Source organism: Tetrao urogallus (assembly GCF_951394365.1).
Source record: "Tetrao urogallus genome assembly, chromosome: 2".
Lineage (NCBI taxonomy): Eukaryota > Metazoa > Chordata > Aves > Galliformes > Phasianidae > Tetrao > Tetrao urogallus.
This window is the reverse complement of record NC_136814.1, coordinates 108,041,252-108,058,649: the sequence shown is the minus strand read 5'-3', so window position 1 is coordinate 108,058,649 and position 17,398 is coordinate 108,041,252. Positions and strand designations below refer to the sequence as shown.

The window sequence follows — 17,398 nt, the reverse complement described above, 5'->3', positions numbered from 1 at the left end:
CCAGGTAACAGACAGGATCCAAGAAAATGGCCACAAGTTGTATCAGAGGAGGTTTAGGTTGGACATAAGGAAGAACTTTTTCTCTCAGTGGTCAGGCATGGAATGGCTGCACAGGGAGGTGGTGCAGTCGCCGTCCCTGGCAGTGTTCAAGAGGCATCTGGATGACGTGCTGCAAGGTCTGGTTTAGTGCTTGTGGTACTAATAGGAATGGGAGGGTGGTTGGACTCGATGGTCTTGGAGGATTCTGTGATTCTGTGATTCTAAGAGTGGGAACCAGGAGGCAGAACAGGACAAACAGGCAGGAGTGCATTGACAAGGGGAACGTGATAACCTTGCTTGGACTGTGCAAGTAGATAGTAAGCTGTGGAGATGTTTGTGAGTTACTGCAGAGTGATCCATCTGCAGAATGCAGTTGGATGAAAGTAGCCATGTGAATCCATTAGGAGGTTTCAGTGTTAGAAAGATATTTCTGTATCATAGAACCACGGAACTTAACAGCTCTCTGCCTTTGGCAGTCCCTAGGAGGTGTATGGTCCTGTCCATCGGAGGCTCTCTGCTTTCTGATAGTATTGAAGTCTGCGCTTTTGGCGTGATGACAGTTTATCCTTAATGCCTTCTGATTCCAGTTCATTGGAATAGTGATGTCCAAGTGCAGCTGAAGCAAGTGGCTTTTTACAGAAGAGGAGGACCCACTCATGTAACATGCAAATCTTCCGACCTCCGTCAAGTGCGCTTTGTGAGCTGTGGTTTCCATGCACAAGCTGTTCACGCACGTGCGGGAAGTTTTCTTGACTTTTGCTAACTACAGTAAAGTCTGAAATTAGGGAATAAATGATTCGTTGTAAATATTTAGTGAACTGTGACTAAGCACCTTTTAATAGAAAGTGTCAGCATTTCAATTCCACAGGCCGTTTATGAACAGTTGTATTTTATAAGGCGCTGTGTCATGGCTCGGGATATTTACAGCACATCCTTTTTTTAGTGACTGTTTTTCATTTGGAAGATGGATGGGAATTTCCTGAAGGTGCAAAGCAGGCTCACAGTGTGTCACTGGAAACAACACTCCTGCACTTCGCATTTCCTTCTGTCCAGGGCTGCAGGCAGAGCTGTAGGAAGGCACTCAGCTGCAAGGCTGTGAGAAGTGAGGAGGGGAGGTTTAGCTAACCTACTATTCGGAGGAAGTTTTTCCCCCCGAGGGTGGTGAGGCACTGGCACAGGTTGCCCAAGGAGGCTGTGGATGCCCCATCCCTGCAGGCATTCAAGGCCAGGCTGGATGTGGCTCTGGGCAGCCTGGGCTGCTGGTTGGCGACCTGCACACAGCAGGGGTTGGGACTGGATGAGCGCTGTGGGCCTCTGCAACCCAGGGCATTGTAGGATTCTCTTTCGAGTAGTCAGTCTAGGGAAGGGTAAGTGGGTCTGGAGTTGGGAAGCGAAGACTAACATTTGAGTCATAGAAACATTTCAATTTCTGTCAATAGTAAATGTTAAAGTAGCACATGTCAGGAGGGTCACGAGCAGACGTCTTTCGGGTTTCTTTCTGCTTCTCAGATGAGTGAGATAACTCTGCAGACGTTTCTGCTAGAGTCTTTTCATAAAGCTAAGATGCAAAAAATGTATCAACTTGGAAAAATCAAGGGCAGTTCTCTTTATCCCACTTACTGTTCATATACAGATCCACTCTAAATCATTCATAAGATTAATCGGGAAAGTGAATATGATCTCAAGTTGTATTTCTTCCTGCTTTCACTTCCTAGGGAAAGCCATGCCTTTCTTGCTTCTTCCTTCGTCTCCAGTGATAATAAGGAGTGTCAGCAGATATTTCAGAGGGGAAAAATGAAATTTAAGAAGTTGATTCCAGGGAATGGAAAAGAATAGAGTTGTTAAGGCCCCGACTCCTGGGTGGGTTCCTCCACCCACTTGGTCACCATGAGATTGTCTCGTAGGTCCTCCTCCGTTTCGGACTGCAGAGACCACCTCTTCTCCCACTGGCTGCTGAATATCGCTCCTGTTGCCATCCCCAGTAACCACACTAATTGCTTACATGGAAAAGTAATATTAGGAAAATATTAAGAGAAGCTAAAAATACATTAAACATGATATAGCAGCTGGAACCAGGGAGAGCCAGCACCTTCCACCAGCCAGATCTCCACGGACCACCAGCAAAGCGCTGCGGGGCCCACTGCAACCGTGCAACCACATAACGTGCTTTGGAACATTTACATCAAATATCACCTCCTGCTTTTTACCTTGACCTCAGAAGACTTCCCCAGCAAATGATAAACAATGAACTTACATAGTGTGCCCAAGAGACTTTGGTTCTAAATAAGCCCTGTATGATGCCACACATTTTCGAGGAAGCATAGCTTACCCGAGACCACACAAATCTCAGCCACCAGCACCATTGCTTGTGTGTCGAGTGATGCCAAGCTGGGGCTTGAAGAAGCAGTGACTGTGCCTGGATATAGAAGCACAGTCAAGATGCTTTGAAAAAAGAGTCGGCCCTTTGCAGCACTCTGCTCTGTGGTACCCGCAACTGGAGCCTCTTGTTTTTCTCCGGCTCCAAAAGAGAAAGAAAATGAGAATTGTTCTGCTAACTGCAGCAAGGATAGAGGCACTAATTATTTTCCTGTAACACCTCATTCTGGTACCAGAAATTACCGTCGGTTTTGTCTCTGTACTGTTTGATTCAGCTTTTCCTGGGAAGAGGTTGGTCTTTCCCTGCTGCCAACTGTTGTTTCCTTGGCTCATGAGGAGGAAGGGAATGGGGAAGACAAGATGCTGAGTGCCTTTCCTTTAAGCATGGCACTTTCTGACTTCTGTCTGTAGTGATTAATTCTTGTTGTTGAGTGCAGTTCATTCTAAGCACTACTTGCCAGAGAGCATCTCTTGGTATCGCTTAGGATGCAGCACATGTGCTTAATTTACACAAGGAAGGATTTTTCCTTCTGCAATCACAGAATTGTGATAAAATTGTGCTATAAACCTCACAGCTGATCCACTGGTGAGAGTAACTGGAAGTGTTTGTTGGAATTGACTCTCTGGAATAATTTTTTATTTCATCTGGCTTATCTGTTGGGATAAACAAGGGAAGCTGAAAGGTCTTCCCTGATATCATATAGCCATAGAATTGCTCAGGTTGGAAAAGAGATCATTAAGTCCCACCACAACCTAACCATACCATCCTAACTCTAACAACCCTCTGCTAAATCATGGCTCTGAGCACCACATCCAAATGGATTTTTCGGAATTCCATGTTAGAGCAAAACTTTCTGAGCACTAGTTTCCAAGCACACTTCTCACTGAAAGAAAATTTAAGCAAGCTGCTTCCTCTCTGCTTTGGGAGTGCTGCTTCATTAACTGTAGTGCTGAGGATTTTGATGTTGTACTGAGGGACGTGGTTTAGTGGTAGCTGTTGGTGGTGGGTGGACGGTTGGATGATCTCAGAGGTCTTTTCCAACCTTGGTGATTCTGTGATTCTGTGATGCAGACTGTTTCTGTTGTATTCAGCCCCATCCCCAAGTCGTGAGATGGAGTGGGGTGCAGAAGGCAGGGTGTCCATCTGGGCTTTCCTGCGGAGGCATGGCGGGCTGCAGGTTTGCATATGCAGTTGTGCATACAGGTATAGCTTTGCTGTTGTTTTCACCATTTATTTTTCTTTTTAACATCTCATAAGTTTCTGTAAGCAATTACATGCCCGGGAACATACCCTGATTATTTAATGAGGCATTAATTGTGTAAGTGATGATTTAGCATTCGTGTTCAGTGTTGCTGTTGGAGAGCGCCAAAGCAAAAATCCATGGTGCAATTAGTAGAGGCGGATGTGGCCCTTGCTTTTGTTTTTGTAGCAAGTAGATCAAGCCTACAGTGATTGTAAAACATCAATATTTTATAAAACTCTTCTTTTCTTCTTCCAAAAATTCTGCCAAATTGTACTTAAGTGAAGTCTTCTGAGGAAGAAGCCTGTAAGAGTTCTTTACTATAAATACATTTTTGTGATTTTAAGAAGAACGGGGTATTTATAATGGATTGAACCAGAGCTTCTCTGCTCTGTGTTATCTTTATAATGTTTGCCATAAAGTGCTTCCAGGCGACATCTTGACTTCTGTAATTTTTTTCTTCCTTTTCGTTGGTGCCTGGAACAGATTATTGTGGGTTATAACATTTTAAAACATTTAAGTAATCCATTTGAAAGCAGGAAAAGGAGCACACCATTGATATGAAATTGCACTGGCTCTCCAGAAAAGATTTTATCACAGAACTTCCAGTTTCTTACTCTAGGGAGAATGCTGCATAGTTTGGTTTCTGAAATAAAACATGTTTTCAAAGCACTGTCTTGGTAAGGGAAAATAACATCTTTTGGGAGAGTTTTACCTCCAGAAAGAAAAAATAATGAGTGTTTTAACTGTGGTCAGTGCATTCTGAACCTAAACCTAAAGCTAAAAACCTAAACCTAAACCTAAAGTTAAACCTAAGCTAAAACCAGCTAGTAATTAGTTTGCATTTTAATAGATGCACATGCTCTTGGAATAAAAGTGGATATATCTGATCAGTGCTAGTGGGGAAATGTATTTTATTTGTGTTTTTCACTCACAGGTTCAGTGCTAAGGTGTAGTAATTACTATAATGATTCAGTTTTGATTTTTTGGTAACTGGGAGTTGTGTTGCTTCGTTAGCTGTTGAAGGTGTGCCATGCCATGAGTTTACCTCATTGTCTGTAATTGAGAGCACAGCTTTCCAAACTGTAGTTTTCAGACCACTGATTGTGCAGCAGTCATGGAATCATAGAATTGCCAGGGTTGGAAAAGACCCACAGGGTCATCCAGTCCAACCTCCACCCATCACCAACAGTTCTCACTAATCCATGGCCCTCATCACGACGTCCAACCGTTCCTTGAACCCCTCCAGGCTCGGTGACTCCACACCTCCCTGCGCAGCCCATGGCACTGCCTGACCACTCTTTTGGAGCAGTACTATTCCCTAACGTCCAGCCTGAATCTCCCCTGGCGCAGCTTGGAGCCATTCCCTCAAGTTCTATCACTGTTACATGAGAGCAGAGGCCGACCCCCAGCTCACCACAGCCTCCCTTCAGGCAGTTACAGAGAGCAATGAGGTCTCCCCTGAGCCTCCTCCAGACTGAAAGTCTCAGTAAATATTTTACAGTGCTTTTTTTTCAGTATGCATAATGGCTAAAAGAAATTTCAGAGTCACAGTCTAGAAGTACTGCAGATATTGGTGTTCCAGCTGGGGCTGAGGGTGCTTATGAGAAATGCTGTGGTTGGTAAGGCACTGTTCATCTCAAGGAAGCATGTCTTTGTGAGGAGATCCTCTTTCTCACTACCTCTGAATAGCTCTGACATGAGCACTTCCACCGTGACCAAATGACAATACAGGACCTCCCTGTGCTCAGGGGGGCTTCGCTTCAATGTGGAGCTTGGTGGCCCTGCATGTGGCAGGGGGGTTGGAGCTTGATGATCCTTGAGGTTCCTTCCAACCCAACCATTCTGTGAACATTTTACTTTTCTCTCTAAACAAGGACCTTCAAAGACACTTCCTTGGCCAAGCCTTGGTGCCAGCCAGTAGCAGGAGCGTGGTCATGGGTTGCTCCCTGCTCCAGAGCAAAGGAGGAAAAGTGGCAGCACTCAATACATCGGTGTCACTTACGGATGTGCGTTCATTGAGAATTGGATGTAATTATCATCGTCTTACCCGGAAAAAACTCATTGACAAGTTGTGAAATGAATTCCTGAAACAAAGAGCAAGCCCGAGCGGTCTTGACGTCTCAGAAAATATAAAAAGAATAATATTATTTCTTTGCAAATTAGCATAACGCATTCATCCTCATTTATACTTTTGTATCTTGTGGATTACTTTAAATGGCCTGTGGTTTTAATCTAGATTTAAAATAGCTAGGGATTTCCACATTTGGTTAACACTTATAACGTATATATATACAGTGAAATTATGTTTGGACTTCCTACTCTCCTCATTATTTTTTCGCTCCATCCTCATGAGAGCAGGCAGAAAATTCATCTCTCTTGGCTTCGTTAAATTCCATTTGTGTTTGGGTACATTGTTGTGATGAACTTTTTCCTAGCACAGAGACGACTGATCGCAGTCCAGTCGGCACAGTCTAGAAAGACAGTTGTCTCATTTATTTCCTGAAAAACTGAAACCCTTTGTGAATGAGCAAATGGAACGTATTATGCTATACAACTGGAATAAATTAGATCTTTCTCCTTTGCCAGTTGTAGGGATTTGTATCGTTAATTTATGCTTAAAACGCTTCGCTGTTAGGGTTTGGTGTGTTCTGATTAGTACACAATGGTACTGAAAAGGGTTCTTGCCACAGCTTTGTGTTGGGATAAAGCTGCTGATTTTCAGCACTTAGGAAGTGCTTGAAGTCCTATAAGGGAAATGAGCTTCCAAACCGGGGTGAAGCCAATTGCTTCTTTCAATAAGCAGGACTTTTAATGCACCTATATGATCCCTGCTGTTCTTGCTTATGAAGAGAAGTCATGGTAACTGGGGGAAGTTCCTGAGGAGCAGAGAAACCAAATTCTTCATTGCTAAGGGTGACAGCACTGAAACAAGTTGCCCAGAGAGGTGGTGGGGTGTCCTTCCTTCAATGGAGATAGTCAGGACCTATCTGGATGCCCACGTGTGCTTCCTGCTGTAGAGAACTGCTCTAGCAGGGAGTTGGACTCGATGATCTTGATGTCCCTTCCAACCCCTTTGAAATGTCACTTCTGTCTTCAAAAAGGACAAGAGAGAGTGCGCAGGGAGTGACAGACCAGCCAGCCTCCCCCAGGGATGTGATGGAACAAGTCATCCTGGAAAACATTTCTGAGCCTCTAAATATAAGAAGGTGATTCAGAGTTGTCATATTCACAAAGGAGACATCATACATCACTGAAGTGGTATTGTTCTGTGATGATGTACAGGAGGGGAATCAACTCTTTGAAAGGGTTGATAATCCCTTTCAGGACAAGGAGAAATGGTTTGAAGTTGAGGAAGGGCAGATTGAGGTTGGATGTCAGGGGGAAGTTGTGTGCTGGGAGAGCGGTGAGGTGCTGGAACAGCTGCCCAGAGAGGCTGTGATGCCCCGTCCATCCCTGGAGGTGTTGGAGGCCAGGTTGGATGGGGCCCTGGGCAGCCTGGGCTGCTGTGAAATGGGGAGGTTGGTGGCCCTGCATGGCACAGGGGGGTTGGAGCTTCGTGATCCTTGAAGTCCCTTCCAACCCAAACCATTCTGTGATTTTGTGATTAACAGGGAAAAAAAAGAAAAAAAAAAAAGGAAACTAACCTTTGTTTTTGTATTCTATGTAGTAAAATTGTAGTAGTTTTGAATCCTTTTTTTTATGGCAACTTGTGCATGATCTTTCTAAACTTTAAAGATAAAGCATCTTGCAGTGTGACTTCATATCTCTGATACTTCAAATCCTGGCAAAGAACTGCGTCCCGTGTGATGTGTGAAGCCCACATAAACCTGATTTCCTTAATTTGAGCATGTAAATATATTCACTGTGAACTCTAATCAGATTTAAGATTGCCTTTTACTTTCACACGGCCTTTGAAGAGCAGAAAGACACATAAATAGACAACACACTGTTGACATAGTTGTTCTAACGCGTTTTCATGTAGTGCTGGTAGTTTGTGCTCATTGGTTACAAAAATGCATGGCTTTGATGTTTCTATTTTCTCCTCAAAGTAAAGCAATAAGCAAGTAAGTTCATTTTAAAATGATATCCCTTCCCTCAGTCCACTGATGGTATTATAAAGAAATGATGCCTGTAAAGCAATGGTTTGTCATACCATCTCTATTATATAGCGTATTTTAATGTCACACAGAAGCATTGAGATGACAGCTGGATGTCCTTCCTCCCTTTCCTGCCTTGGTGTGCAGACCTCTCTCCAGCATTATTCATCTTTGTTCTGTCACACTTTCTTCCTCTTTGATTTGGCTCTTTCATTCCATTTCCACTCTCCATACAATGCATTCTCCTGTGTGTGTCTGATCAGTTTTCTGCTTTTGCACCGACACTCTCGGGCTTCTGAGAGAGGAACCTGTAGTTTCCCAAGCTTCTGTCATCTTCGGAACCAGATCTCAATACTTTTATCAAGGCAAGGCTGGATCAGGATCCTGGGCAACCTGATCAAGCTGTGGTGTCCCTGTGCATTTCAGGGCAGCTGGACTGCATGGCCCTAAAAGGTCCCTTCCAACTCTGAGGATTCTTCGATTCCACGATTCTTTGTCTTACAATTAGTCTCCTATGGGACCAAACCAAAATACTTCAACATATTGCACTGTTGATTTCCCAAATTCTGTTGGTACTTATCTGTGGTGATTTGCGGTCTCTCTCCTTCTGGTATTGGAATTGCTAGAAGTGTTCTGAATGTTTTTGTGCTGCAAAACCAGTTCTCATTGTCACCACCTGACCATCAGCTCTCTAATAACTGATATATTTAGGAAGAGACTTGTTTATACTATGAAGCATCTCTGAAAACTAGGCATGTAATTGTGTATTCCAGATGCACTCCTGACAATCAGTCAACAGTATTACTGTGTATTCTTGCAGTACTGAGGAGACATGAGCCTTGATATTATCCAATCCAAATATATCTAGTGGTATGTTTTCCCTCTGTGATTCTGTGGAATCCTTGCCTGTTTTTAGATTTGTAACAGTGAATTAGCTAGTTACAATATAGAATCATAGAACTGCTCAGGTTGGAAAAGGCCTTAAAGACCATGGAGTCCAAGCACAGCCCAGCCATCCTACCCCAACTCTAACAGCCCTCCGCTAAATCATGGCCCTGAGCACCACATCCAAACGGTTTTTAAACACCTGCCTGGGGATCCTATTCCTATCTAGTTCTATATGTAGTGAGCACTTACATCCTGATGGCATTCTGCTGGGTTGGTTGATGAGTGCTGGCTGATGATGGAGGCTCCCTGGCTGCGTTGGGCCGCCTGTGGAACCCTGTGCATGTGGAAGTTACATCTGAAGGTTCCCATTCGGCTTCACCCTGAGCTGAACGCCTTCCACCCCCCTGAGGAGCTTCCCCTCAGCCTCCTGTCTCTGGGCCCAACAGACCCAGGGCGGTAGATGGAAAATAAGTATTATGGAATATCAATTTCTCAATGGAAAGGAACGCAGTTGGGGTAACTCCTGTGGAGTAGTGGTGATGAGTCAGGACAGCAGGCAGCAGCAAATAAATACCTCTGTGCTGCAGAGAGAGCAGATATCTCCTTGCTCTGGGTGAGATTCTCAGCCACTCAGTAAAGATGAAGCCTTGAGGGACCATTTCTGCTGCTGCAATTCCTGTCAAGTAGAAAAAGAAGAGGAAAAGTCGTTCAGGATTTCTAGAAAAGAAGAAAATGCATATTTCCCACCAGTCTCCTTCACTCCCTCTATGCTTTTCCTAAACTCGATCCATCAAATTTATTCAAGGTGGTAAATTCCACATCAGTTGGGGCAGCTTTGTTATGGTATGAACTCAATAGAAGCCCCAGTAAATGAAAGTATTTATTCTAGCTCCCTGCACTCCCAGCCACCCTGGCTGCACTTCCTTTCTGGCCAGCACTGCATTGCAGGGCCGTGGAGGATGGGAGGTCGCCGCAGCTCTGTCTCCACAGCCACTTTCCTGGTGGTCCGGCCACCTGCAGAGCTCTGCATCGACCTTCTGGAGCAGGCCTCCATGCCTTGCAGCCTTTTAAAGCCTCCAGAAAGGTAGCAAAGCAAGTGCTTTATCTGTTTCTGTAACTGCCCAGGATTTTGAGGTTGTTGCATAGAGGTCTCTGTGCCACCAGCAGATGTTGCACCTTAGCATGTGCCTAGTGTGTCTCTACTATATGCGTATGTGTACGGATGCACAGGGTGCTGTGACTCTTCATATGAGCTCTGAGTGCATTGGACATTGGGCCCTCTGTCAAGCTTGGAACCATCATTATAGGAACTGAAATGAATTAGAAATAGAAGGTAAAATAAAAAGAGTTGTGGCAGTCTTTACATGAGGTAGCTCTTCCCTCAACCAGCCTTATACTTCTTCCTTTTGTTAATTTTCATTCAAAGGAAATTAAGAACCTGAGGAGTAGGCCTATGTCCAAGGAGGAAAGGTTTAGATTTGATATCAAGAGGAAGTTCTTTACTATGAGATTGCTGGAACAGCTGCCCAGAGAGGCTGTGATGCCCCGTCCATCCCTGGAGGTGTTCAAGGCCAGGTTGGATGGGGCCCTGGGCAGCCTGGGCTGCTGTGAAATGGGGAGGTTGGTGGCCCTGCATGCAGTGAAGGGGTTGGAGCTTCGTGATCCTTGAGGTCCCTTCCAACCCAGGCCATTTTATGAAGGTTCTTTGCTCTTTTCTCTCTCCACACTACTGTTCTAATCCCGTGAAATGTGGGGACGATGTTTCCACCCCCTTGTAAAAATTTCATCAGAACAGAATACCTCAGATGATCCAAAAACTGGATCATCTGAGAAGACTCATTCCATGGCATGGATAGCAGGCAGGTGCTTCTGTTCTCAGAGCACTCTTCCCCATCCTTTGACTGTTTTGATGATCTGCTAATCTATTCTGCTATATTTCCTCTTCACTATTTACCTACAGGGAAACATCTCTCTTCTGTTTTCAACAGAATTTGTATGTGGTTCATAGGAAGACTTAATAGGTATACCCAACAAATGGAAGGTTCTTTTAAGGACTACTTGCTGAACCAATAAAAGCAAAGCACACGTGAAATAAAAATCATTAGTTGTATTAAAATAGCAAGTTTTATTTCAGTTCTCAGAAGCAAGGGCATCGGATTTTGGATAGGTGTGCCTGGAACATGAATTTCAACTTGGTGTTCTATGTAATAAAATAGTTACTTTTGTTTTATATCTCTCTACCTTGTGTTCCAGTATAGAATTTCACCAAAACCTCTGACTTATCCTCTGTATCAGAATGGAGCAAAAGATTTGCCATCTGTCTCCTCTTAGATCAGTAGTTTGTATTCTTATGGCATTTCTTCCACATTTCATGCCATTTTTGGAGCTGGAAGTTACCTTTCTGAACGGCTTCTGAATGCAGACAGCCCAATCTTTCAGTAGAGTCAGCACTGTGGCTCAGAAATAGCCTTATCCTGCCCAGGGAGGTGGAGGGTCACCATCCCTGGAGGTGTTCCTAAAAGTTTAGATGTGGTACTGAGGGACATGGTTAGGTGGGAAATATTGGCGGTGGGAGGACGGTTGGACTGGATGATCTCGGAGGTCTTTTCCAACTTTGGAGATTGTATGATTTGTGATTCCATGTAAGAATGTGCAGTACATTATGATTGTTGTGGTTGGTTTGGTTTTGAATGCATTGCCTGATTAGAGGAAAAGTCATTTTTTCTGTTAAATTGCACGTGCATCATAATTAAAAGTGAAATGTTTAGAGCTTGTAACGTATGAGCAATTGTTTTAAATCAAGGAGGTTTTTTATATCATTAAAAATTCCAGTGTAATGTGGCAATGAATAATTGTGTTTTTATATGTATTTCCTATAGAATACACAGGTATTTGCAGTTTATAAAATATTTAATAGGATCTGGTGTGCTTGCAGTTCTGTTTGCAGTCCTAGGAAGGGTCTGACGTTATATTTCATGTATGTAAGAGAAAGGGAAATTCTTTGGGTTGTCCTTTTAACATTTCAGTTACAGTGAGCATATTTTCCTGCGCAAGTTTTCTAAATTTAAAAGCTCATTTTTGTGCAGAGAAAGAGGAATTTTTTTGTTTTTGTTTTGTTTTTTTCAGAAGTGCCTGGAGGAAATATCTGAAATCAGCGAGTGGCCTTTCACTGCTGTAATGATGTAAGGCCAGGATCGCTTTTTTGTTTTGATAGTAGTGGGATGGTGAGGTATTTTCAGTGAGCCCTTGTTAGGCCTAATTGCCACCACTTGGGAATTAACAGTTCTAAGTTTTAAAAATAATTTAGCTGAAATGGGTGGGAAGTGAAGCAAGTCTATGGAATGACTGATGCCTTGGATTTCATGAGTTCCCTTCATTTCTTGAGTCTTCCGTTGTTGGAAGGAACACATTTCAAGAATATTGTGCTGTTCCCATTGCCAGGTTGAGCTGTGAGGAAAGCTGTGATGTGCAGAGCTCCACACCAGCCCTCTGCTGCACACATGGGAGGTAGGAAGTTAGCTGAGCAAATGGCTCCGATCCTTTTCTTCCACGTATTCTCTAGCTGCTCTGCCCCAAGCCTGTATCTGCTACCTGAGGCTGTGTCCAAAGTGCAGGACTTGGTACTCAGCCTTGTTGAACCTCATTCCATTGGCCTCAGCTCAGCTATCCAGCCTGTCCAGATCGCTCTGTAGGGCCTTCCTACCCCCAGGCAGATCGATGCTTCCCCCCAGCTCAGTGCCATCTGCAGACTTACTGAGGGTGCCCCCAGTGCCCTCATCCAAATCGTCGATCAGTATTGAACGAGTCTCTTACCACCTCTTTCCTCCATCACTGTCATGTTTCTCTGCTCCTTCCTTCAGAAGTAGCAGGACAACGTTTAACATTTACTACAGGAATGCTTGAGTTGACTTGTGATTCTGTTCATTGTAACGTGGGAAAATGTGTTCTTCATTTTTAGATAAGTCAAAAAACTGAGATAAGGAAACGGAAGGATTTTGATGTTCATTAATCCTTTATCATTCATAGAAGTGGCTGACTAAATAGGCAAAATCAGTGGTACTTTTTTATAGTGTCCTTCTGTAATAGGTTCTGTGGCTCATCCACCCAGTGGAGGCATGAGCAGCTCTGTTCTCACTGACCTGGAGTGGATAGGAGTGAGTGTTGGGTGCACAAATTGAGCAATCCGCAGTTGTTTGGGACATTGTGAGACCTTCACTGGGTCTTCAGCTGTCGGTCTGAATGAATTCAGTTACAGGAAACAAATCTTTCAGATTTCAGATTTTCTCTTGTGATGTTAATAATGTTATCTCCATGTGGCCTCCTGTCATTCAGTCTTGCGAGGCAAACTGCCTCTCAGTTCATAGTGGGTCTTTCCATATCTAATCACTAACATTTCTACTTGGAATAAAATTCATTTTGCCTTTGAACACATTTATTTGCTAATTGTGTAGGTGAAGGGGGCTGCAAATACAGGTATACTCTGAGTGGATCCATGTTACAGCTTTGCCTACTGTTTTGTGTTTTTTTTAAGATGTTCCTACAAACTGACTTTCCCAGTCGCCATGTACTTCAGAATACATTCTTAAAGCCCTTTTGTCCCTTCAATCACATTACTTAGATTTATATTTCTTGCAACACACTCAGAGATCCATTTCCATATGGTGCACAGGTGCATTAAGCTCGTTCTTACTCAGATGTTTTTTATTTCACTCGAGACCACCTACCTGGTTTCTTTTTAAGTCCTCTTCGTAACCTTGCAATAAACTTCTCTCTTTCAGGTTTTCCTTGGGAGACGCTCGCAGGCCTCTCCATGAGTCTGCCATCTTGGTGGAAGACATCGTCCACACTCAGCTGATAAATCTGGTAAGAACATAACTGATACAGCAGGCTCTGCTCTGAAACTCCTTGTAGAAGCATACAGCTTTCATGATCCAGTGACTAAGAACAGATCGTTCTGGTTTTAGGACCAAATAAATGCAGAAATTGTGAGTGATGTTTTGCCCGCAGTAATGTGGAGGAGCTACTGCTAGACTTACATATCAGTAGTGCACACCTCACTTATGGTTACATGTTGTGTTTGTGTGAGAGCTGAAAATCCTCTGCCACTGGGAATGACGCTGATGCATTTCTTTTCTGTTAAAAATCTTAAACTCTTAAAAACGTTTCCAGTATCTGAAGAGCTCATTGGGAATTTTTCTCTTTTATTCCTTGTTGTGAATGCGTTATTATTTGCTTAATATTTCTGCTTAAATATTTTTACTGTTCAGTGTTTTGATTTCTGTCAAAAATTATTTGGAAGTAGTAAATATTTCCCTTCATTGAGAGCCAATGAAAGTGTTGTATAAATAATCAGAAATTACTGAAAAAAGAAATTGTGGAAAAAAAGAGGTGGTTTTGAATATTGCAGAGGTGGTTCTAAAATCTGAACCTCACCATAGCTTTTATTTTAAAAACACTTTATGGATAGGCTAATGCTCATGTTTCACACAAGAGCATGAGTGTGCCATCTGGCATTGGGTACTGGAAGGTATAGAAGGTTCAGTTACCTTGGGACACATAAAGTGTTGTGCTTCTCCTCATAGAATGGTTCTTCAGCTGCAGCCACCAGTATGTACATGTGTATGGAACTAGTAAATACAAATAATACTAAGGTATTGTAACTAGTGTTTATTTATGGCTATTCCTTTGATTAGCAAAAGCATTGAGCTGTGAGCTCCTAGATCTTCTTTATAGATCTTCTGCTTTTTAATGAGCCCCTTCAGCAATCCAAAGGTTTTTCTGAATTTCGAGGTAGGTTTGGTAACAACAGTAACAAGATGTATGGACTTTTATAAGCGGAGACAATTCAGAACGGGGCAGACCACAGAGAAGTGATGATAACTGAGTCTCCCCTGCCCTCCTGTTGCCTGCAGGTGAGTGCTTTCCTTCAGCTTTGCACTCAACCCTGCAGACATTCCTGCATGGCACTGACCACGTCCGTGGCCCTTCCAGCCCTGGGTAGCGGTTCTGTGTTCAAACCCTCAAGCCCTTCATGTATCCCCTTCCCTGCATCACCCAGCATCTTGTGCTGTGGCTCCTTTGATTACTATGCTTCTCATTAGGCTCTGGAAGAGGGAACAACCTCTTCTCCTTCTCCACACGTTTCCCGCTGGTTAAACAGTGGGAAATATATGCTCCAGGCCATATATTTAGATTTTTTTGTTCTAGCTATAATAACTGTATAATAACTTGGATTATGAAAACTGATGGCTGTGGCTTCGCTCTTCCTTCAGCAATAATGTGGTGAAGCATCTGTGCTTTTGCTTTCCACCCAAGCTCAGCAGATCCTTATGGCAAAATGTGCTTTTTGTGAAAGTACAACCTGTGGCCAAGTGGTCTTTGCACTTAAATCAACGCTGGGCATTTGTGTCAGGAGTCTGTGACCCCTGGAAAACCCTGAGCGAGGTGTAGGAGCATGTAGGATTTCCTGACAGAAGGAAGAATGGGAACAGAGAGGCAGATAAACAGCTTTTCTAACCTTTCACCTCCGAGCCCAAGACAGCACTTTATTTCTGAGGAAGTGAAAGTATCTCTAATAGCTCATTGTTTTGACCTCTGACATTGGCATGCCGGAACTCTTCAATCATGGGCTTTTTACATGCTCTGGGTTTCTGATAGGGATCTTTGCGCATTCGACATCCTTTACAACTGCACGTCCTTGCTGGGATGTTAGTACGTATTTGCAGTGCTCCACTTTAGAGATAGATGTTCATGTGGGTATATGCAGCACGAGAGGAAAACTAGTCTTGTAATTGGAACTGCCTGGAAATGTACTGCTTTCTACATGGATTTTGTCATACCATTCGTGTTAATGGACTACATAGTTCTCATTATGTAATTTAATGATTTCCTCTCAAAATTCATGGCTTTTTTTCTCATGTGTAAGGCTGAACTGTAGAAATTCCTTTTATGCCTGAAGTAGGACTGGCACATCACGCACATATTTCTTAGTAAACAGTTGTGAGAAGAGCACATACTTGTTGATTAAGTCCAGATTTGAGCTTCTGAATTCAAAAATAAGCCAGCTTGATTACCTTTGATTGGTTGACTTCTGATATCTCTGAGGTTTATAGTTCCAGCTTCCTATTTTCAAATTTGATCTGAACTCCATTAAATCAGAGTCTGATTTGGACAGACTTATATGGTCACCATATCAACCCAATGTATACTTTATGAGGTCTGGCTGCTATAGCAAATGATTGCACTAACAAATGAAATCCTTAAAAAACAGTCTTATTTTAATCTGCGTCACATTTTCTGAGCAATCTTTTTATGTTTCAAACTATATGTAATAAGTTATACACTGCTTTATATTAAGTTAAATTGTGCTAGAACTATATAGCAACGTGTAGAAGGAAATGAGCATCTCCAGAGAATGATTCACATCATCCTAAAATTAGTTGCTGCATTCGATGAGATGAATCACCTCCTGAGGAATTTATCTCCCTAACTGTCTTGTAAAGGGACCCTGTGGTGGCTGTCTGGGCTTTGAGTATCAAGGAGATAGTGATAAACTTTGGGAGTCGAGTTGCATCTGATTTGTGTCAGTTAGAATACTAAAAGGAGCTTGAATTTTATTTTTTTTTTTAATTATGAAAGTGTTTTGCTACTTGCATATCAAGCATTATAAAAAAAATAAAAAAGCTCTATTTTTTTCAAGCATGATTTATTAAAAGAGCACAAGAAATGTAAGTTTGTTTGAAATCAAGTTGATTGTTGACCAATAGTATTTGTTCAATAACTGATCTGTATGTATTTAAATGCCTTAATATTAAACTGTATTCAATTATGTGAGCTAAGACTGGAATTCCAATCAAAGTTGGAATGACCCTTATGCGTCGGTAGAGGAAAGAGGTAGAAGAAAATGGCTGAAAAGAAAATTGTACCTGCATGAAAAATGTTCCATCAGAGAATTCAAAATGATGTTAATCAGCAGGGGACAAACTATTAAAGTACATTGAAAATGGAGCAAGGCTTCTTTGAGCTGCTTCTTCCATTATTGCCAGCACACACTGAATGTTCAGTAACAAAATTCAGTATGGAGTCCATCAGTTCTTTATTTTCAGGCACCTGCTTTAGCTCTGCAACAGAGGCAGGTATTTTGGTGCAAATTTCTCTGTCTAGATTAAAGTTAGAAAAGTGTAATTTGTATTTTCTTCGCACTAAGATTGCACATTGTATTATCTTTTTGGTTTTGATCGAGTTGCTTTAAAAAAAAATAAATTACAAGAATTCCTCATTAAGGATGTATTAGTATGGACTGTGTGGAACAAGTGCCAGTGAAACCAGAAAACTGTGGACAGAACTGTTGGATGGAGCAGCTGGTGAGGGCAGCATGTATTTTTTTTCTTTCTTTTGATTTGTTTTTTAACTTATGGAGTCTGGAGTTGGGGTGTTGCTTTGTGGAATCAGTGGTTGAATTTGCTGATCCTCATGGGTCCCTTCCAGTTCCCATGGGTTATTCTTTGGTTTAGTGAGAACTATTGGTGATGGGTGGATGGTTGGACTGGATGATCTTGAAGGTCTTTTCCAACCTTGGTGATTCTGTGATTCTGATTGCTTCAGTTCTCTGCCTTTGTCTGTCATCATGTTGGAGACCAGCAGATGCCTTCCACTGGCTTTTATCGTTGGCTGCATTTTCTACTTTCAAAGTTAATTGACTGTCTTTAGGCTTCTTTCACACCTGTGATTATTTTCATGCCCAAAAGCTGCACT

At 42.6% G+C, this 17,398-nt stretch overlaps 1 protein-coding gene across 2 annotated transcripts in view; it reads left to right on the top strand.

The window, feature by feature from the left end:
• The window catches only part of SUPT3H (SPT3 homolog, SAGA and STAGA complex component), a gene marked incomplete at both ends in the record, with an annotated part of 256,234 nt that overhangs the window by 107,586 nt on the left and 131,250 nt on the right, over positions 1 to 17,398 (top strand). For both annotated transcript variants that reach the window (XM_079532801.1, XM_079532800.1), the window contains one exon: positions 13,423 to 13,507. In XM_079532801.1, coding sequence (XP_079388927.1) covers positions 13,423 to 13,507 — 85 coding nt within the window. The remainder of the gene's footprint in view (positions 1 to 13,422; positions 13,508 to 17,398) is intronic.